We start from the raw sequence: 21,853 nt of genomic DNA on the forward strand, positions 1-21,853 counted from the left end.
CTGATTTTTGTGTGGTAGAAATCTAGATGTCAGGACTTGGAGGAAGTATATTACTTACAAAGTGTGCAGCTTGGATTTCTTTGTGATCACTTTTCTTGTTAAATATGTGTCTGTGTGAGCTGCTACAAAAAAAAAAAAAAACAACAAAAAAACACTGAAATCTACCAGGGAAGAGTATGTACTGTCCAGGAGGACTGCAGATTTATTTTTAATACCCAAGCCGCCTTGTGCCTCTTTAACACTGCATCTCTGCTGAATGTGTGGAAATGCCAGGAAATATGGCACACTAACACCCACCGACACGTGGTGCCTGACGCCACTGCGTTGCCATGATAACCGACCATGCACCCTGCGTTTCTGACAGCTGTTCCCATGGCGCCCGGACCTGGCTCAGTCCCCTGGCCTCCCATTGGCAGGATACATCTGTTCTCAGGGGGGTCAGAGGTCAGGTGTATGACGTTCCTGCTGTGTCAGTGTCATGTTGTTTTTTGTTCCGAGGTACAGCTGTGGGTTTTTCCAATCCGCACTAATCATCCTTGAGTTAAATTAGAGCCTGTCTGAAGCATCTTTTGGGAAAAACAGGGTGGCAGTTGGAATTTACACGGCCTATATTTCATTTGATCTTAGAATATAATCCTATGACATAGTTATATTGTGGTACAGTAAATTTGTAAACACGTTTCAGATAGCAACAAGGCAGTTGCTCTTCATTACAGGCAAACACCCAAAATAACCCTGTGTAACTCACTGAACAAAAGATGCTGACAAAAATATGTATTATATGAGCAAAGATTTAGGATCATTTAGCCCTTACTAACTAAAGCCATAGCCTTTGGCTTTAATAATTCTGGTAAAGCATTTTTTGTAGCCATCTACCAGTCTCTGACATCAGAGATGGAGCCACCCTTCACTTTCAGTAACATGTTTGAGGAGTTTCTTACATGTCCAGGTTTCAAATCAACCCAGATCATCCCGATGAGATCAAGCTGTGGGTTTTGATTCCGTTTACAACCAGTACTTGGCAGACATACTGATTTGTTTTAGGTCATGATCTTGTTATGGAGGATGTGGTACTACTCTCTTCTCCACACAGTTGAAAAAAACTCCAATCCCTCTCGTTATTTTTCTGTCATCTCAATAAACAGACTTTAAACAATGAGAATGTTATGATGTAAAAGTTCAACATGTAGCTTTTTAAAAGGATGGCATTATGCAAAATCATCAACTTTTTTGAGCTTTATGTCATGCTAAAATATTATTCCCTCATCAAAAACAAACCTGGAGTGGTGCTTTGACTATTTCATACATGTTTGAGGAATAATTAGATCTGGCCGCCATTCGGGGTGCCGAACTGGGGCCTACGCATTTACCCAAAGTTTCTCCTTTGGAGCTCAAGTCCCCAGTCGAGCTTTCACACCACCTCTCTCCTCCTGACACTTCCACTTAGCTCCACCAGACTAGTGGCAACAGCAATTAGCAAACACTTTGTGGAACTGCAAGTCTGCTGAGCTTATCCAACAAACTACAACGCTCCTAACAACGGTTGTAAACGGCGTAATGACAGAGTATTGTTGCAATGATGTGCTGAATGGTGAGTGTCAAAAGAAGAGAATTTCAAGGCGTCAGAGGCAGTTATGATGCAAAGTCAAATTTCCTTTAAGTTTTTGATATATACAGCAGATTCGCTACCTCAGTGTGATATAAAATCACACTATGTGCATGGAAAATACACAACACCCTTCTTTAAAAACCACAGGATACCTTCATAGTGGTTGTCATGATTGATGGTTGTTGTGCAAACCATGTGCCGACAAGAAGAGGTGCAATCACTCTAAATGTTGATCTGAGGAAGAAAAACTGAAAACCTTGCAAGCCACTGGAGCACAGGAGTGGCGAGTGAAGAAATCATACAGGAAGCAAGGCAGGATAAAATGATGTTGTTTAACATAAGGGCCTGACTGAACTGAGGTGTATTTATGTAGGGGAGGTTGATTACTGTAATCCTGCACAGATAAGTCTAATTACAAACTGACGAACAGCTGAGCGAGAGCTGAGGCACTGAGGAAAGTAAATGTGGAAACACAGAGACTTGGAGGAAAACTCTACGGAAACAGTGACAAGAAAACCTTTGAATCAGTCAAAACCAAACCACCGCGGTGCAGCCCCGTGAAACGACCGAGAACAAAATATGAAATGTATTTCTAATATGAGTGACAAATTAATAGACATGTTGTTTACATGGTCTGACTTAAACCAGTCCGTTGCTCTGACTGGAAATACAATATATTTTTTCACACAGAAAGCTCCTTCTGGCTATTTTATGCAAATAGACGGTGTTATTGTTGGTGTAACTGTGAAGCACTTTGGTCAACTGGTGTTCACATTGACAAGCAACTCTCCATTGCAAATGCGACAATGGCTGAAAGGTTCTCAAAACAGTGCTGTTTGTATATCTTCTTGTCTCCCTCCTGCTGGCTGGAAGCTCCAGCCTCTGGAAGCGTCTAATCTGTTTACGCAAAAGGAAAGACACCACAAGCATTATGTGGTGCGACTGACATATTAACTGCTTTTGACAGAACCTGACCTCAGATATCCCGGAGGATAAAATCACTTTATGGTGAGACTCTTATGTCTCAAGTATTCATTGGACATTTCACATCACAGGGTGACTGTCCCAGCCTTTTTCCACATACCAGCTGATTGGCCGTGACGAGTCCCAGACTGCCAGTCACCTCCCTGTTCCAACCGAGCATGGAGGCTGTCTGTTACTGCAACACTTAGAGCTACAGACAGCTGAACAGACTCAGACCATGGGCTAGCAACATTACATGAATACATTTTTTTTTTTAATTCATGGAGTCTGAATTGCTTTTTGAATTGCGTCAAGGTTTTACGTGGACAACTTTCCCGAGTGCAGACTGAGAAATACAGATTTTTTTATTTTTTTTTTTGCTTTCACACTGAGCATCGCTACTTGGATGTGGATGGGTCATGGTGGAGGATCCTTATTTGTTCAATTATTTCTCCAAAAAGAACCTTCTTTCATCGCATGAGGAGATACGTTTTCAGTCAGTTTTCCACCCAGCAGCTGAAGGTCGTATCTTCAACGACATGTCTGCTTTCAATGAACCCAGGTAACTGCTGAAACTGCTCAGGATCACAAGCTTTAACTAACTAGTTGTGTTAGAGTATATCGACAGAAGCATATCAGTACAATAGGAGAATGTAGATTCAACAGGTGACGGACAAACTGGCAGCACATTTGTGAATGAGGAGGTTTTTACTCCCCCAGCGCGGTGGTTAGAGCATGTCTGCATCCCTGTGTGTGAGGCTTCCCACACTAATGCACTGTTCTTTGATAGTTAAAACAGCAGCGTGGGGGTTTTCGCTTGTCCTGATCTGCAATTCCCTCGCAGGTCATTTCCATCACAGCCAGGAAGCAGGATGAAAGGCTGAGAGGCACAGAGAAGCACCAAGTTTTCTTTAATGAGAATAAAATGTATTTTTTAAACAACCCTTTCATGTGCAGCTCTAATTGCCGGTGACATTGTTCTCTATTGCTGTAATTTATGGAGCCTTGTAAAAAAAAAAAAAATTATGTTCCTTTAACTTTTTCAGATTTTTATGACTTTTCAACTTCAGATTTCAATGCATTTACCTGGAATCTAATTTGCTAGATCAAGGTGTTCTCAAACTTTTGATACCAAGAATCACCTAAGAACATACCAAGTTTTCCAAGTACCGCCATTAGAACAAAACTAGAATCCAGAAAAACTACCTTAGCAGCTACGTTTTAGACTCATGTTCTTCCAACCCTGAAAAGGAATTAGACCAGAGGATACTTACTTACACTTGTCTAACAACCCTGAAAAGGAGTCTCTAGTTTATATAGTTTATGTGTTTGGATCAACATTATTAGACTATTTTTTAGACTCCTGTTCTTCCAACTAAGAAATGAAATTAGACCAGAGGATACTTAGCAACCCTGAACAAGATCAACATTTGATCTAAATTAGTTTACATAATTTAGATCAACATTTTTCTTCTTTTGCTCTTTCCTTCTAATTCCTGTAAAGCACTTTGTATTGCCTTGTTGCTGAAAACGTGTTATATCAATAAAATAACTTTACCTTTTACCAACAATTTGGGATACATTTTAAAAGGTTCAGCAACTTAACTTGGTCTTTTGTTCAAAATAAAAGAAACATGCCTCCTTTTCTTTCATTTTTTGCTAAGTTGTTGTCCATAAAATACAGGGAAGTTTAAGTTTGCAAAGCAGCAAAATTTGAAAATGTAAGCAGTTTTATAAGGAGCTGTATTTATTTAACATTGTTTATTACTTTCTTCTACCTCATGTTGAAGTTTGTTTAAGGGAAATAAGGAAAAACCTGTCAATCATGTGTTAAAGATTGACACCAGTGTCTTATGCTGGCCTTTCTAACCTCTCTTACAGGAAACTGCACAAGCAGTTCGAGAGCTACAAACTGGAAGTGCGTCGCATCGGGGTCGAGACGCGACGTCAGCAGACGCAGCAGAAGGACGACGCTCCCACCTGCGGCATTTGCCACAAGACCAAGTTTGCCGATGGCTGCGGCCATCTCTGCTCATACTGCCAGACCAAATTCTGCGCTCGCTGTGGGGGGCGGGTATCTTTGCGCTCCAACAATGTAAGACTCCTTAACTCTAAATTCCTCCTCTTTGTTTCTTTACACACTCACCTCATCCCTGCTGTAGATAATGTAAAGCTAGTCCTTCTGCTTCTGTGCTGTGTTTGTATGCTTTCTCCTCTTGCTTCCTTGCACACTTTGAAAGAAACCAAAGTGTCCCAAAAGAATGGCTTTACTCCCGACATAGGCCTTTCAAAGCTTTCTTTTAAAATAAAAACGAGGTTTTTAGTGTCGTGGAATGATTATGAACTGAAGCACCTTTGCACACTTGAACACGAAAGCACACTAGTTTTGGCTTTTGTGTTGTGATGATACTGTATTTGTCAAAGTAAGCATGTCAGCCTTTGATTGTGCTGCTTTTCTCAAGCCACATCTCCAGGACAGCACAGAAAAGAACAAGAGCAGCTGGCTTCAGGCTGCATTTCACTCAACTCTTATCTCTTCAGAATATTATTGTTACCATAAAAACAGAGACACGCCGTGTCTGCTGATGTGCTGCAGACTAGCTCAAATGGGCAGAGATACAGACAGTGGAGCACATCATTTAAAACAATGGACTTTCAGGGCTGAAAATAGTGATTATGTTGGAAATACAAATCTACTAATATTTCTCCTGATTAGACAATGATTATCTTAATCCGTTACCTTTCTCTGGGCACACATTTGGTTCTACATGCTCATGGCATCGTTTTCTGCACACTTCTGACATTATCCTATAAATTCTTGCTGCAAACAAAAATATTTTTGGTGGAACAAAAATTTGAAATCTAAGATACCGAAGACAAGTGAACCTTTAACTAATATATTCTCCACTGGTTTCAAATTCAGTGCATCACTGTTTGTGAGTTTTAGAATTTTTTATTCTGTTGGCAATAAACAAATAAATGAAAGCAAAAAATTTCAGTTCGTAATATTACATCCAGACCACTTTAGATCAGGTCAAGCTTAAAAAGTGCAACAACACTACAATTAAACTGGACTATACACTGAACACAATTTACAACACACTGTTTTCACAAATGGAATCGTTTGACCAATCTTGTCAATTGAGATTATTTAATGGAGCTTGATAATCGTTTGAAACAGTGAAATAGTTGTTTTCTTGAGTGCCTAACCGGAGGTGAACTTCGGCGATGTCATATCCATCTGTCTACGACTATTAGCAAGCATGTATATGCCATCTTAACTTGTTAGTTTCCCTTTTTGTTTTAGTGTGTAGCCTGTCACAAAGCATTCGGATGTAGAATTTCTTATAGCTGAACCTAAAATAAGCCTCTTTATCTACCTACAGGTCTGCTATGTTTCCCTGTAGAGCTATATTTTATCCCACGCATGGCTAAATTTATGATATAAAATTCGTGATTGGTGCACATACAGGTTTTGCTTTACAAAGTCTGAATTTTACACTAGTACGTGACTTTAGGAGTTATGATAAAACAGTAGAAGAAAATGCTCTGAGAGAGCTCATCTATTAAAGTGAAAACTTCAAAGTTACACCATCTCTACTAAAATCTGTTAATAATCTTCTGGATTTAATTAGACAACTAATGAACACAACACATGAATACTCTGAGTAGTAACAGTCATATTTGAAAAGATTTAAGAAGCAAAAAAACTCCCAAGCTATGAATAATAAAACAATGGTAAGGTCGCTCCAGATTGGAACAGTGTGATTTCCCACCCATAACCAAACATTTTTGTGCTATTTTAAGACCCAACCCTCCTCCATCTAAGCCTTCTCTGGGCTCTCCTCCAACCTAAGAGAGAACACTCCTTCTGCTTACTTTACCTGAATCTCGGCCCGTCATCCTCAGCATGCTGGTGGCCAATCTGTTCAGTGTCCACTCATCCCAGATGGGACTGGAATCACACTGGGAACACATATACCCAGGTCTGAAAATATCACTCAGATTATTGGATAAAGATAGTTTCCCTGCCGGTGAATTCATTCATCTCTCTTTTAAATGCAAGACATGTTGAAATGTGGAATCGAAAAGACTAACATAACTACAATGACTCAAAGTCAAACCAGACTGCTCTTCCAGTGAATTGTGAATCATAGAACAAATGTTTTTTTTTTATTTTGCGTTCCCAGTCCAATAATTGAATCATGTGAATACCATCACCTAATTTGGTGAAAAAAAAGTGCTTTGACTAATATGCTGAAAAATTTTTTTTTTTTTTTTTTTTTTAGCTTAGGGCTTGTTTTTTTTGTTTTTTTTTAGTAAAATCTTACTTTAAAAGGCTGCCTTCACAGTTCTTTCTTATTATTGTTAATTAATTAATGTTAAACACTAGAACATTAAATGAAGGAAAACATTGCACACTGCATTAAAACCTAATAAAAGTAATACATTAGAATGAAACTTTTGAATACTACCAGAATCCCTGAATGATAAAAAATGACATAGACACAATTAAATGTGCCTATGCCTCTGTAGTGTGGAGGACCATCCAAAATGTAAGGGTGATCATATTGGATCGGTCAAGTTACTGTTCTTGGTTTACATCTTTAAAACAGCCAGTTGTCATGAATACACCGTCGACTGGTTATCATTATAACTTTGTAGCACTAGGATTTTAATTTCCACTTCAGCTTACAGTACTGGCGGTTTGTGACAGAAAAATAAGTGATTCCTTGCTCAGCCTTCTTTATCACATTTCCAATTGTTTTAAGATTATAACAATTAATTTAGATATAAGAAAGTTAAGCAGAAAAGCTATTTTTTTTCTTGCCATTCAATGATTTATGATGATAATCAATCAGGAATAGCCCTGTGTATGATGTCATATTAATACAGCACAACAATAGAAAGCAATTGATAACCAATTTAATGCTCGTGTCTACTCAGGTCAACTCAGCAAAGTATATTTTAAAATTCTTAAGTTACATGTTTTCAAATTTGTTAGTGATACCAGTGGATGTTTGTTTACGTTTCCCCAGTAATTAACAAGTCAAAGTAAAGTTAGATTTTTTTTTTCTACATTTCCTTGTGTGAAATTATCCTACAACAAAATGAAGGAATTTATGTTAAGGTTTCTATTTTTACACATTTTAAGGAGTGGTTTTAAAAAGGTAGCGAGGTGCTACGCAAAATTTCTGCGGTATAAACAAGTGCATAAATATTAAGTAGTTAAAAGAGTAAGCATGTACTTAGAAGGCTAGAAAGAAAGAACGTGGAGGAATGTGGCTTCTGATTAGCTGAGTTCGTCCTTTTGCAGGGGAGGTGTAGCCTGATGTCATGCTAGGATCACGCCACGCTGGCTCATGCATGTACCTGCGGCAGCCACCCACATGCATTTGCATTAAGTTGTGTCCCCCATCTTGAGACTCACTAAATATGAAGTATGTTTAAATATCCTGCAGAATGTAACTAACAAGTTCTGCACCACATCCTCTGTCTCCCTTCTTTCTTTTGCCACTTTATTCTTTTCACAATATCCACATCATTCATTTCCCTTCCTCTGCATTTTACTTCTTGCATCGTTTCTACTATCAAAACATGTCTTCCTTTCCTCTTTTCTCCAATCCTTTATTTTTCCATTTTTCCTAATTCTCTCTGCTACCTGGACTGCATGCCACAAAGGAGGACAAAGTGGTTAGCATCTCTTTTGTGTTCTCTTTGTGCCACAAATGTGATGTGTTTCCCCTCTAAGGGTTAAAAAAAAAGACATTGGCTGCTTTCAGATCTGGAGCTCAGACCTCTCACCAAGTGTTGACATGTTATGAAACATCGTTGGAAATATGGATAATATTGTCATGTAACCTTTTGCCCGGTGTGTAATTTCCAATCTCAAAGAAAGAAAAGGAGATGAAATGGTCAAATCCAAGAGAGAAAACTATCAGTTTGGAATGAAGCCAGTGTTTGCATAAATCCACTGATGGATTATTGAATCCACTGAGCAGACAGAGTCCGTTCGGTTTATGTCTCAGAGCATCTATCGTACTTTTCTTCAACTTTTTGGGTTGGAAACCCGCAGCTGATGTGATCAAAAGCATTGTTTTAAATCTTCATGACTAACCCTGTGTCCATTGTTTGTCTCCTCCCCTTGCAAAGTGTCTCATAGTGAACGACAGGGTAAGGACTGTTTGGTAACAGATTATTTTTTGCATGGGTCACAGATATTGTTCCCTCTCCCACATTCAGGTCTGTGCTCATTCACAGTTTCAGAGGTGAAATGCAGGGTTTGTGTCAATTCTTTTGGCTCATATGGTTTACCAAAGCTGCGAATGAGTTCAAACACTGAAACTCCACTAAGAAGCAGACCAAGCATGAGGAATATAACACAAGCTGTCTTCAGTGTCTGACCCTTCATTAGCAATCCCAACCCTTCTTCCCATGGTTGTGGGCATGACTGTGCTGGTCGAGGGGCGGGGAGGGGGAGCGGATCTTAAAGATTAGATTTGGGTGATTGGCACTGCAACTAGCATGAATATACCGTAACAATTAATTTTTCCCCACAAAGCTTTCTCCTTAAAACACAATGATGCCTGTGCACGTTTCCCTGTCTTTGTGTTTGAGACGAGAGCAGCCTTACCACGGGGAGACGGGCTGAGTTCAGGTTCATTTGTTCCTCTTAGTTTTCTTTCAAAAACCTGTCCGACTTGGCCATCCATCGAGTTTGTTACTACTATTCCTACTCTAGCAGGCCAAATCAAACACTATCTCTAGAGCAGGGCTCTTCTCAGCCTCTAAAGACTGTGAGTATTTCAGTATTTAAAGGGGCAGTATTGTATAAAATCGACTATTTTGAGCTTTACATCATGCTATAATTTTATTCCCTCATCAAAAACATATCTGAAGTATTGCTTTGATTCTTTCATGTATGTTTAAGAAATCCTTTAATCTCTTGTGGCAACTATTCAGCAGTGCAAAATGGTTGAGAAGATTGAGCACTGCCTTAGAGGACAAAGCTAATCCTTGGAGCTGCAGTTTCCAAGCGTCCGATCTTCCGTCTCACAGAGCAGACCTCCCCCACTCAGCTCCTTCAGACTAGCCAGCAGTAATTAGGAAACACCTGGTGAAACTGCACATCTCCCGAGCTCATTATATGAGCTACTTCTCCATTCAATGCTGGTAAAATGCTTGCTTTTCTCATGCAGGCGTGGTATACACTGGAACACATCTGACCTAATTAGGAAGGGGGAGTAGTCAGAAGAGCGCTTTCTCTAAAGCAGGTGCCAAATATGTTTAGCTTTTTTTTTAAGTTGTGGTAATCCGGCCTTTCTAGACCTTTGTTAAATATTTTGTGACTCAAGACTTACCCGAGGTATCTTCCTCCTCGCTGTCCGGTCTCCTCCTCTTTGGACTTCCTAGCCCCTATGCTTCATCATCACTCTCGGCTCTTTTAACCCTCTCCAGATCCTCCATTGTCTGCCTCTTTGTCACTTCTCTAGTACCCATCTAGAATCTCTCTCTGGATCTCTGCCACGCACTCACCTGAATATCCACCCTCCACCACTTGCTCTCCATAGCTCCTCCTGAAACAGACAAAAATCACCACCTGCCAAACTCATGATCTGTGGATGCTAGTAATTCCCTTGGATTTTCGTCGCCCCTCCTGAACAGTAAGACAAACTCCAGTAAGACAAACTGCATCTCCAATTACTCATCTCCTCTTCCTGCAAGATCAAATTCTTATCACTTGCCTCTTTTCCAGTGTGGATGCTGGCCCAATCTTTTCAAACTATTCAGTGTGTCTGTAATGGATGCCTGCACTTGAGTTTAAGAAAAACCGAACAAAACGGTTTTAAATAACATTTGCATCTCAGTCTTGTCCTATCAAAGCAGCAGTTTTTTATTTTTATTTCGATTTCTGTCAAAAGGGGGGCAATTACTGCATCACAGGAATGCTGCCTTAAATCAAATGATTTAAAAACAGCTTTTTGTATCGTCTGAGGTGACCTTCCTCTGATAAAATGAGTTTCTTGATCTGTAGTTGGGCATGGAAAACGAAAAACACAAGTCTCTAAGGGAACAAATACTGTTTCACAAACTTATTGACTCATTGAAATTTTGGCAAACTGCATAGGTGCAAAGAGATACTGCTTCAGGGGCAGATCTGCCTGTGGCAGCACAATCTTCCACAGTATGTGATCCATCATGTTCAGTGCTGTTATCCTTCAATGCAGAAGATATTCCTTGTGTTATTTAATCACCTTGCTCTTATAATGCTTTCGTTAGCTTTTTACTATTACTGCTAAGTTATTCTCTGCAATATTTGAGATGTAGTGAGCAAAAAAGGCCTTGAAAATAAAGTCCATCTCTTCTGCAATATGCCATGTACATTTCAACTAAAGAGCAAATCTGTTTGACAGAAATATAAATACACAAAGAAAAAAACTGCAAGAATTATAGAATAATAGAGTAGATGTACTTTAATAATCCCCAAAAAAGGAAACTTGTTATTCATTTGGCCACAGGAAATAACTTGTATAACTCAGTGACCATCATTCTTAGAGCGACCCTGAACTAAATGTGGTCTGTGTGAGGAAGCTGATGTCTGTTACATAGTCCTTTTTGTGTAACAACTGCCCTGCTTTTGTTGGTGTTGTTGCTTGTTAAAGGCTCATTGTTTGTTTATGTGTGTTTAATGTCAGCTCCAGATGGCTCCCAGAAAGGAAACTAACTGCTGACAAGCCGTCTCCTGTGTAGAGGAGCAGCACTGCCTCCCAGTGGAGGACAGACAAACGCTGGGTGCTAAACACGTATTTGGTGCCAATGTAAAAATATCTGTTCTAAAAAGATCTTTGTGTAATCTGGACTACTATTTGTTCTTACTGAGTCACATTTTAGCTCTTCCTTAGGTGTCTTAGGCTTGTTTGCATATTTTAGAATCTTGTCAGCTGTGAATAAGTTTATGTGTGGTAAAAGTAAAGATGCACTCAGAAACATCCACAGAAAATGTTTCTTACTTTCTGCTTAAAGCTGACACTGCACTTTCTATACCGCACTGTGTACTGCATTAGTCTTAGTCATGTTTGTCAGTACTGGATGACTAACCTTCTCTGCTCACACTCCAGCTCTATGTTCTCATCCAGCTCAGATGCCTCCATAAAACTCCTACAGACCCTGTCCACTTGTGTCTCCATTTAGCATCCTTCTGTTGCATGTTTCTATTTGTGTAGCCCCCTCCACCCTCCAAACACACATGTCTGCTGTCACATTATCTCAAAACAGTGCACATACTATTTCATAGTGATAATCAAAACTAAAGTTCCCATTTAGATTTTAAGAGATGCCCCGCTCAGAAACAAAACTCCTAGTTGAAAGAAAACTATAGTCTAATCTAAATCTGCCAGTGATTTGAATTATTTTGAATTTTATTATAATATGTAATGTTGCACTGGTAAGTGTACTACCCGAGTTCATAAAAAATAAATTGAAAACACGGTTTTGAATTACCCACCCAGAATGAAAAAGTGAGAAAAATAATATTATCTGCTATTATTCAGTTGATTATTCTGTGTCAGGTCAGGAAAATATTCTGATAAAGAAAGTTATTACTTAATTTCTGTTTAAGGTTAATAGTTAATTACCTAATTTGCATTTTTAGCTGCAATTCAAAAATAAGAAAAAATATAAACAAGGGGAAAAAAAACCAATTTATGGCATATTAAAGCTGTAGATTTTTTATGCTGTACACCATGAGATTTGTCAATCTTAGATTTACCTCTTTGTCAATACACTATTTATTCCTAAAAGACCAAAAAAAAAAAAAAAAAACATTCAGTATGGTTCACGAGGTAGCATGTGTCATCTTAAAATCTCTACCATGCTTTTATCCATTATTGCCACCATCTTGGAAATCCTAAAATCCACTAGTAAGACTCCATCATGTCATGTTTTTGACTCTCATTAAATGGCCATCGTTTGTGTCAAGAGCAGTGAAATACAGCTAAAAGTCGTCTCCGCGTCCGATGAGAAAGAAATGAAGAGCTTGTGGATTTACAGCCTCAACAGATGTGCTGCTTTGCTGTCAGCCGATCTCCACCCTCGCTGTGCTTCCTGCTTGTAGAGTTGATCTACTGCCTTATTAAGAGAAATGGAGCATTATGTCTTCTGCGGTCGTCTTTCTTCCAACCATTCAGGATTTACCACTCAGCCATGAACGATGGCACTTTACGCATGCCGCTGCCTCGTATGTCATGCTGTCTGGTTGCGTGTTGAATGCTGGGATCCCTGCACACTCCCAGAGCAGACTGCCCCCTCCTCGCTGATCTATCACCCTCATGACGCCCATCCATTCTTGCCCTTTATGGAAAGCTGATGCTCACTCATTTAGAGGCTTGAATGAAAGCATCTCACTGCTGTAAGCAGAACTGCTGCAGCGATGCGCGACTTCACCATTTGGTTAGCAGATGCACAGAGGAAACGTGTGGGTGGGAGAGGAAGGCGGATGGTTTTTAGTGCAGACATTTGAATGGCAGATGTGCGGTGTCTTCATTTGTCAAACCAGACAGGTGTACCCTGCCTGGTCGTATGCTGAAGAGACAGAATAACGTTGCAAGGAAAAAAGGAGAGTCAAGAAAAGGAAGCAAAGGGATGAAGGGGGAAAAAAACCTTGAACAACTGTTCACAATTTTTCATGTTTTGCCATGCTCTAACTATACATTTTAAAGTATTAGAAGTGTTTTGCCAATAAATGGTTTATAATACGTTTTCAAAAATAGCCCAGAGTCCTGCAGGTTATGGGCAGATATATATGTACAAATAAAATCTTTTTTTTTTTCCTCCACAAGACACATTACAGCTGTTTTTGTACCAAAATACATATACATGAGAAATTCTGGGTCCAAATGACTTTTTCAAAGGAACAAAGTTTTACTATTACATATTCGAGGAATCTATTCTAACAATATAGAATAATAGTTAATCCAGATAGCAATTCTAAAAACTACTGCCTGTGTGTATCCCTGCAGAGTGAGAACCTACTTACCTTAACTGAGAGACTTCAAAAGGACCTAACACAAACTGCAATCGTCTGTTTCTATTCAGACGATACAAACTGCTTTGTTTAACCCAACGACATTAGATTCAGGTTGGCAGGTAACGTAGCAGCTACTCTATTTGTTTTCAAGTCTTTTCCTCCTGAAAATGTCAATTCTAATAACCTTTAAAAATGTCTATACACATACACACACACGCACGCACACCCCCACACATGCAGACACACACATATACATATATATACTAACAGTAAAATTTGTTTTGTGGAAAAACATATATTTAAATGCATATTGTACTCTATAAATGAAGAACTTTCAATGAAATGTGTCATATCTGTTAGTTACACTGGGAACTGAGGAGAATCGTGAAAGTGCGTGTTACAACCCCAGAAATAAGTGATGCCCATTGAAACCAAGTATTTGCTTTGCTATTATTAAGGCAAAAAAAAAAAAAAAACTGGAGAAAAAGAACAAACAGAAGAAAGCTCTAAGCTTCAGGATCTCCAAAGCCTAAACAACAAACAAAACGCCCCCACATAGCTCTATCTTTAACAATAACAAAAGGGTGCAGAGCCTGAGCTTCCTGTCTACCCACAAAACAAGAGAAAAGGGGATTAAGCAAAAACGGCAGAGAACCCCTACTGGCTTCCACTGTGAACAAAGAAAACTTGCCTTTTCGAAGTGCACAGTTACTCACAGAGAAATAATCACAGCAGGCTGCTCAAGTGCACAACGCTGACAAGATCACTGTAGATCAAGTACCAGGGAGAAGAGGCTTGAGTTCTTTAAGCAGTGGTTGATGATCTGCTATATGTCTCAGCTGTGGCAGTCAGACAGAGCTGATACAAAAGCGGACGAAAGAGCTCTCTGGTGAGGAGAGCCCCTAAAGGTCAGCGACCGCAACAGTGGAAAGTTGAGGATTGTGAGCGGGTATTCCGCAGTTAATGATGAGCCGAATAATAGTGAGAAAATGAAAGGATTACTGGCCACTTCTAATCTGCTGGCCGTCAGCTGAAGAGGAAAGTCAGAGGGAGAAAGAGGTGGCAGTGTGAGGCTGGGCGGCAGCCTGACAGCTGTGCGCAGCGCGAGCAGCTGATTTAGCTTTAGATTAGTCTGGACATGCGCCAACTGGGATTCAATCAGGCCATGATGAATGTGGTTTGGCATACTGAAGGCTAAACGCTAAACTGACTGCTAAATGCATCTCAGTGGCTGTCAAGGAGTAGCTTTTTGGATTTTTCTAAAGGTCAAGGAGGTGTTTTTTGTTTTGTGCAGCGGTTATACAGCCGAACACATAGGACGTCTGTGTTTCTTTGCTTTTTCGGATTTATTCTCTGCAAAAATAAACCAGAGGGATTATAAATGCGGAGGGAGATAAATCCTGTTTTTGTGCTGTCGAAGTGAGGTGATATTCAATAGCCATGGCTACATGTAAGTATTAGAGGTCTGCAGAGGTTTTGTGAATAAGAATGAAATATCCTTCATGTCCTTTTATCATATTTGAATGCACCAGTGTCATTTTTTAAGAACACACTATGCATCTGTTTACTGTGCATCGCAAAAAACATTCCCTTCTTGTTCAGCAGCAACATTAAACTTTTGGTCACAAAACCAAGTATTTATCTTTGCATGACCTAAAATGACTTAATACATTAATAAATACGGTACTGATTTGTTGTGTTATAAGAATGCATTAGTGATACGAGGTTTATTTAAGCAGTTTTTTTATTTGTTAGCTGTAGCTGAATTAGCACAACTTTCAATAAGAAATTTCAAGGTATGTAACCGATATTCAGTTAAATGTTGGGGAAAAAAAACAGAATGTGAATTATTTCTGAATTAAGTTTTTATTTTTAAAATAAGCTTCTCTCTGGAGTTATCAACAAATTAACCCTCAGTTTACTTTGCCCCTTTGCTATTTTAAACCCTCTAGTAATTTCTCGTATTTCAGGTTAGAATTCTCAACAACAAACTATTTCAGACATTTAGCCAAATGACGTTCGCTTTTGTTTTTGTAACACAGCACTTTTTTTGACAGCTGGAAATAAATAGTCATAAAAAGTTTATGTCTCAAATATAATTTAACTGACCTGTACACGTCCAGAAAACTGTATATTAAGGCATATCTCCTTTTGCTATTGTTCAGATCTCTTTTTTGGGATAGTTCATCATTATCCAGCAAAAAATGCAGCTAAAAATATTTTGCATACGCTTTTGTAATGTGTTGTGTTTTCCCCATCAGTATATGTGTTGATTGCTTGATTGCATTTTCTGCCTTTCCAATAAATAAGGCAGTTTTGAACATCGAATTTTTAATTGAAAACTTGAGTATGCGTTTTCTTTTAATAAAGTTCCTTGAGACGATGTTGCCTATTAGCACAATATAAATGAAGCAAACTCAGTTGAAACTGAATTCAAATAAGTCATAAGCAACGTTCTACAGCAGACATTATTCAGTGGAACCACAAAGGTAAATTACCACAAAATTTGAGTAAAAGAACAATGCCAATGTTTGCTTTAAGTCACTGGTTGTCGGGTACAAAATATTCTTCTGACTGGTTCACACTAACTGATGATTGGTGTAAAATGGCACATTTCACAGAGTGATTTTTCTTTTCTAATTTTCAGGAACAAAATGAAAAATAATGGTGCACAATGACCAGTACTTCTCCACAAAATGTCATATGTTGTGCAGATTTTGATTTTACATCACATTAATTTAAATAAAGCTCAATTTAGATACAGCCTCTCTTCTGGGTTTGGTGTGAATGGAAAAGAGGTATGTTCGAGGAGCAGTGCGAAACATTTTTAAAACTAAACACACAAAATCACCTCCCATGAACTGCTATTCAATTGTTTTATGGTCTATTTATTAGTAAGTTTTATGGTTCTTTTGCTGTTTGTTTTTTGCAAAGTATATGTTGTATGTACCAAGCCACTGATAGGTTTGGCATTTCTCTCATGTTGTGAGACAATTTATCTCTGTCTTCTGAAATGAGTCTGTAAAACATGTGTTTCCTTTCAACCTTTCAGGTAATGTGGGTTTGCAACCTGTGCCGTAAGCAGCAGGAGATTCTCACCAAATCAGGAGAATGGTTTTCGGGGTCAGGGGCGAGGTCCGGGAGCCTGGGCACCTCCTTGAACGACCCGGCCACAGGAGGTGAGGGTCAGCGTGACAGGAAGCTTCTCCGCTCCAGATCGCAAGCTCCGCCCTCCAGCACAAACGCAGGGCCGCCAGACGGGACACAGCTGCCCGCCGGAGTCCTCCCTGCCAAGGCTGGTGACACCATGCCTGGCTCTCGCTCCCAAAGTGAACCACCAAAAGAAAAGTAAGTCACAAATTGAAAAATTGGATCTATATGTTTTTGTCTTTATACCTTATGTCCACCATTTTCCACTTTAACAATAAGAGCACTATGAAAAAAGTTCAGTAATACCTTGTGATACAAAAGTTTCAGATATTGATCCAGGCCTTTGTTACAAACTGTTCAGATTACTGCCATTAAGTCCTCAATGGGAATTTATACAAGGCACTTACAAACTCCAGGATTTCCAAAACTCAGCTACTAACATTTAACGTAAAATAGGATCTAAATAGTTATTGCTAGAAATGTGTGTTTAGATTCAACAACAAGTATTGTCTCTTCCTACCTAGAAAAAGGCCAGTATCCCTTCATGAACAAAACGGGAGGGGAGGGATGGGACGGGGCAGTGGTCGCAGACCTCCTGGCAAGCTTCAGTCTCAGTCATCCTTGGATGAGCGTGTCAGCACTGGAGACAGAGAGAGACGGTTCGGAGAAGGACGGCGACTGGAGAAGATACACTCTCAAGATTATGAGGATGGGGAGGACAACTTGAGGCATTCAGGGATGCACCGCAGACATCCGGAGGATGAGGAACAGAGGGAGAGGCAGCGCCGTGAAGAAGAGTTCCAGAATCGTTATCGGAGTGACCCCAACCTGGCAAGGTATCCTGTAAAACCACAAAAAGAGGAGCAGGAGATGCGAATGCACGCAAAGGTATCCAAGGTACGGCACGAGCGACGGCACAGTGATCTCGCAATCAATGAGGTTGGATTGGGACCAGGTGAAGGAGGTGGTGGGGGAGGTCATGTACCTCCAAACCGTCTGGCCAGGAGGGGTGGAGGTGGTGAAGGAGAGCGCAAGGGCCTCCTTGAGAACCACCGAGCCTTTCCTGGTGACAGGACCGCGGGGATGGGAGGTGGACCACCACCTACAGGAGGTGGAGGGAAATCAGGGCCCCAGACTGGAGGACTGGTGCCCAATGATCAGGGCTCAAACAACTCCCGCCTGGAGACTGGCACAACAAGAGACAAGGGTGGGGACCACCTGTTGAGGAAAGACTCGCAGAGCTCAGACCAGTCCGATTCTTTGCGGCCGCCCCCTCCTCGGTCATACAAAGGCAAGCGCGGAATCAACAAGAGACAGATGTCCATCAGCAGCTCAGAAGAGGAGGGCGGTTCCACTAGCTGTGACGACGTGGACATGGAAAGCGTCAGCGAGAAAGGTCAGTCAGACAGATGTGTTCAGTCCACTTACTTACTAATCTAAATCTCTCTGAACTCCCATGCCATCCTTTCCTATTTGAATACTATTGCACAGCCATTGTGATAGTTATTTGCTGAATCTCACCTTTTCTCCCATCTGTCTCTCTTTGTTTTGTGCATTCAAACTAAATTTGATCTTTGCACTTGCTATCCTCTCATCATCCTCCAAGTCATGGCAAAACACATTTACATGCATTCTATGCTTGTAAGACTAGAATCAGTGGAGTAAATGGTTGCATGGGTATTTGTAATCTGATCTACAGGAACTGCAGACAGCACTGATTGATTGTGCAAAAGGTCAGACACATTTTTCAACCTATGACAGAGTTAAGCAGAAGAAATGTGATCCTAGAGATGCATCAAGACAGGGTAATTTACATGCAAATTTAGCTTTATAAGGAATTGTAGTCATATTCTTACCACAACAACAAAACCGGTTTAAAAACATACATTTTTTAATCATTTTGAAGCAGAGTGAGATTCTAATCTCTGAGACCGTTACATTATCAGTACTTTCAGTGTCTGGACTGTAAAAGTAAATGCCAACTGATAGAAATGTTGCAGCCACTCAGCACAGCGTGCATTACTATATCTGTGCGTCATCTACACCTCTGTGTGCTGCGGATATAGTCTGCTGCTCTGAGAAAAGCTCTCGTTTATTTGAAGAGTCCCAATGATTTAGGCCAGCAGATTTGTGGAATTAGGTCACTGGCTCGCTGGCTACGTAATGCTCTGCGAACATCCAGCTGCCACAGCCAAGCATGGACTACCATCTGAAATCATGCCTGGTTGTGGCAACACGCTGTATACTGCGCTCTCAGCATTACTAAAATAAGACCTGCTGGGATAGTTGCTTTCAAGGGCCAGCAGGTGGAGTTAGTTGTGCCCAATCAGCTAATCATCCTCATTGGTCACAGAAATGGGCTGTTTTAATCCAGATTAATGTAACTCAGAGGACACTAATGGGTAAATAGTGTAGATTCTGATTATTAGCCGTTTTAAATACGCAGTGGAACTCAAAAGAGAAAGATGGTTTTAAATATCTTTTCTGTTTTTAAAATAGCTTAAAAAGTTTTTGTAAAAATGGTTCTGCTCAACTGTCTTTTTTGATAAAATTAGAACTATATTTGGCATTATGATTGATGTTGATGCTTGTGGCAGAATATTGCAGTAGTGTTGGCATGCCAGAGCACATAACATAAGTCTTGATGTATAGTGAAGTAAATGGTAAATAGACAGAAACTATACTTGTTTGCTTCTCACACTGGTCACTTCAAGAGTTTTGAACCTGGAGCCAAATTTACAGACATGCTCACCTTCATGCAGCACAGATTGATTGTAGTTAGGGGTGGGCCATATTATATCATATATCATATCATACACAATAATATCGTAAAAAAAAAAAAAAAAAACTTGCCCGGGAAATAAATTTGATCTTGACGCAAATGTCATGGCGTAATATGTGACTCAACCATCACATGCAGCAACATTCAAGTTGTGACGGTGAAGGCAAATATGGCTGAACCGCCATAAAAAAGCAAAGAAGAAGCTGGTCAACTGGTCTACAGTCTTGACTGGACCGTATTTCACAGAATTAGCTTATATATCTACGGTAAGGTAAGAATATACAGTAGTGTTGTGGCCGCTGCAGTTCCCATACTCGCTGTTTCCTGGTTACACCGTGTTCTGCCCTGCTTCAGCTCACCTCTCCACTCCACACAGAAAGTATAAACCGGTCAAACACGGCGAAAAAACTTTCTGAAACACCGATGTCCTCCCAGAAAATAAATAAATATCTCGCAGCTCTGAGCAAGGTTCAGTTCAGGGTCACCGATATGAAATAGGAGAAGTATTTCCTGATCGTTTTTTTTTTCAGCACCCGGTTGACTCGATGGCTACTCAGAAAACAGTAGCATAGAGAAGAAGCTAGCTAGCTGCAGCTAGTTACGTCTGCTAACCCGTAAACATTTAAATAAATTAGTTGAGGCAAGAGTTGAAGCTCCTTGTTACTCTACATCCCGAGTCAGATATATTTACGGAAGAAGAGTAACAAATTTCACTCATTGTTAATAAAGCAACGAAAACGGCGCTGCGTTAAGAGAGGAAGGAGGAGGAAATGTCAGGGACAGATGGAAGAAATGAAAGCGGAACTTGGTTTTTAAGTTTGGTGTGTGTAGGGTTTCCTATGTGAAATATTTTGGTGTTGACCATTTTAAGATGGAAGATTCTTAGTGTTGCACATAGGGATTGCTTTTAAAACAAGTGGAAACCGCGTTCTCATCTTGTAAAGCTAATGTTATGATGAAGCACAGCAGTTTATTTTCTGTAGTTTCATTTGGTATCTAATTTCAGGGTGTTTTTTTTTTTTAAGTCAAATTAGTTTACATTTATATTTATCAATTTTTGATTTTCTTTTGTGCATTAATATTGTGTGATTTTGTATATATTTACAAATTAACATTTTTTTTATGTGACTTTATAAAGGAAAGTAAAAAAAAAAAATAAAGTAGCCCTCCTCTCCCAAAAAAGAAAAAGTTGAAAATGTGGAATATCGTTATCAAGGTATTTAAAAAATATTTCGTGATATAATTTTGTGACAATATCGCACCCCTCACCCCTTAAATTGAGGTCAAGTGTCTTTCCAAAGGATGGTTAAAATTGAGCCCATGACCGTTTACAACCCTGGTCCTCAAGTAGCCTACCACCTGCATTAACCTATTTTATCTAAGTTAAGTTCTCAATATTTATAAAATCTTTCTATTAATACAACCTGAAGCAAAGATATTAATCTCTACTTGTCCTGCTCTCTGTCCTCACAGGAGATTTGGACTGTCATCCTTTAGATCCTACAGTGTGGCATGTAAGTATGAAAGGATTTTAATGGCCACTGCTGTGAGTGCATTCCTATAGGAGAATTTTAATTAATTTAGAATCACATTTAGTTAAACTTGAATATGTACACGTCATTCCTCTGAATAATCTGAACTCTCGTATGCTGTTTCCTTTGTTTTCTGTCATTGCAGCATCCGGTTACGTGGCAGCCGTCCAAAGAGGGTGACCACCTGATTGGGCGTATCACATTAAGCAAGAGGTCGGCTCTGCCCCGCGAGGCCGGCTCCCTACTGGGCCTCAAAGTGAGAGCACAACTTCGTTGTTGTTTTGCATTCAGAGAAAACATATTCCTTAAGCTGAAGGTGTAAATGTTCTGTTTCCTGAGGAGCCTGTATAATCTTTAAAGACTGTCAGCATGTGAGATCTGTATTTAAACAGTGTGCTTAAGCCTAAAAATTATTCCTTCTCAAATCCAATCTAAAGATCAAGGCTGATTGTCACAATACCCATGGAAAGTTGTAATTTAAAAGATGAGTTTGTTAAACTCTGAGCAGATGCATAGAACAAATCAATGTGTGAATGTTGGTCTTACACATGGAAATCAACGATTTGATTTGAAATCGAAACAGTAATTTCAGCAAAATAATTGTTGCTGATGAAACAAAACTGAATAACAACTGAAGCACACAGCTTCTGCTAGAAACTACTGAAAAAGCATGACTGAGGTTGAAGTCTAAATCCGTGAAAGGACTTAGACCTGAACCTTCAGAGACATATAAAGACAATTACAAAGTCGGCCTTCTGTCACCTGATGGACATTTCCAGCATTAAAGGACT

The 21,853-nt window shown here is 39.7% G+C and overlaps 1 protein-coding gene across 21 annotated transcripts in view; it reads left to right on the plus strand.

Moving 5' to 3' along the window:
• rims1b (regulating synaptic membrane exocytosis 1b) overlaps positions 1 to 21,853 on the plus strand; it is a 62,209-nt gene that overhangs the window by 14,360 nt on the left and 25,996 nt on the right. For 16 of the 21 annotated variants that reach the window (XM_008406440.2, XM_008406353.2, XM_008406304.2 and 13 more), the window contains exons 2-8: positions 4,454 to 4,667; positions 8,255 to 8,266; positions 8,726 to 8,746; positions 16,651 to 16,946; positions 17,273 to 18,144; positions 21,004 to 21,044; positions 21,208 to 21,318. In XM_008406440.2, coding sequence (XP_008404662.1) covers positions 4,454 to 4,667; positions 8,255 to 8,266; positions 8,726 to 8,746; positions 16,651 to 16,946; positions 17,273 to 18,144; positions 21,004 to 21,044; positions 21,208 to 21,318 — 1,567 coding nt within the window. Of the gene's footprint in view, positions 1 to 2,774; positions 3,135 to 4,453; positions 4,668 to 8,254; positions 8,267 to 8,725; positions 8,747 to 14,956; positions 15,049 to 16,650; positions 16,947 to 17,272; positions 18,145 to 21,003; positions 21,045 to 21,207; positions 21,319 to 21,853 lie in introns of those variants that run through there. The other 5 variants (XM_017304110.1, XM_008406329.2, XM_008406321.2 and 2 more) reach the window with 5 other exon arrangements.

The sequence above is a fragment of the Poecilia reticulata genome, linkage group LG1 (genome assembly GCF_000633615.1).
Source record: "Poecilia reticulata strain Guanapo linkage group LG1, Guppy_female_1.0+MT, whole genome shotgun sequence".
NCBI classification, from domain to species: domain Eukaryota; kingdom Metazoa; phylum Chordata; class Actinopteri; order Cyprinodontiformes; family Poeciliidae; genus Poecilia; species Poecilia reticulata.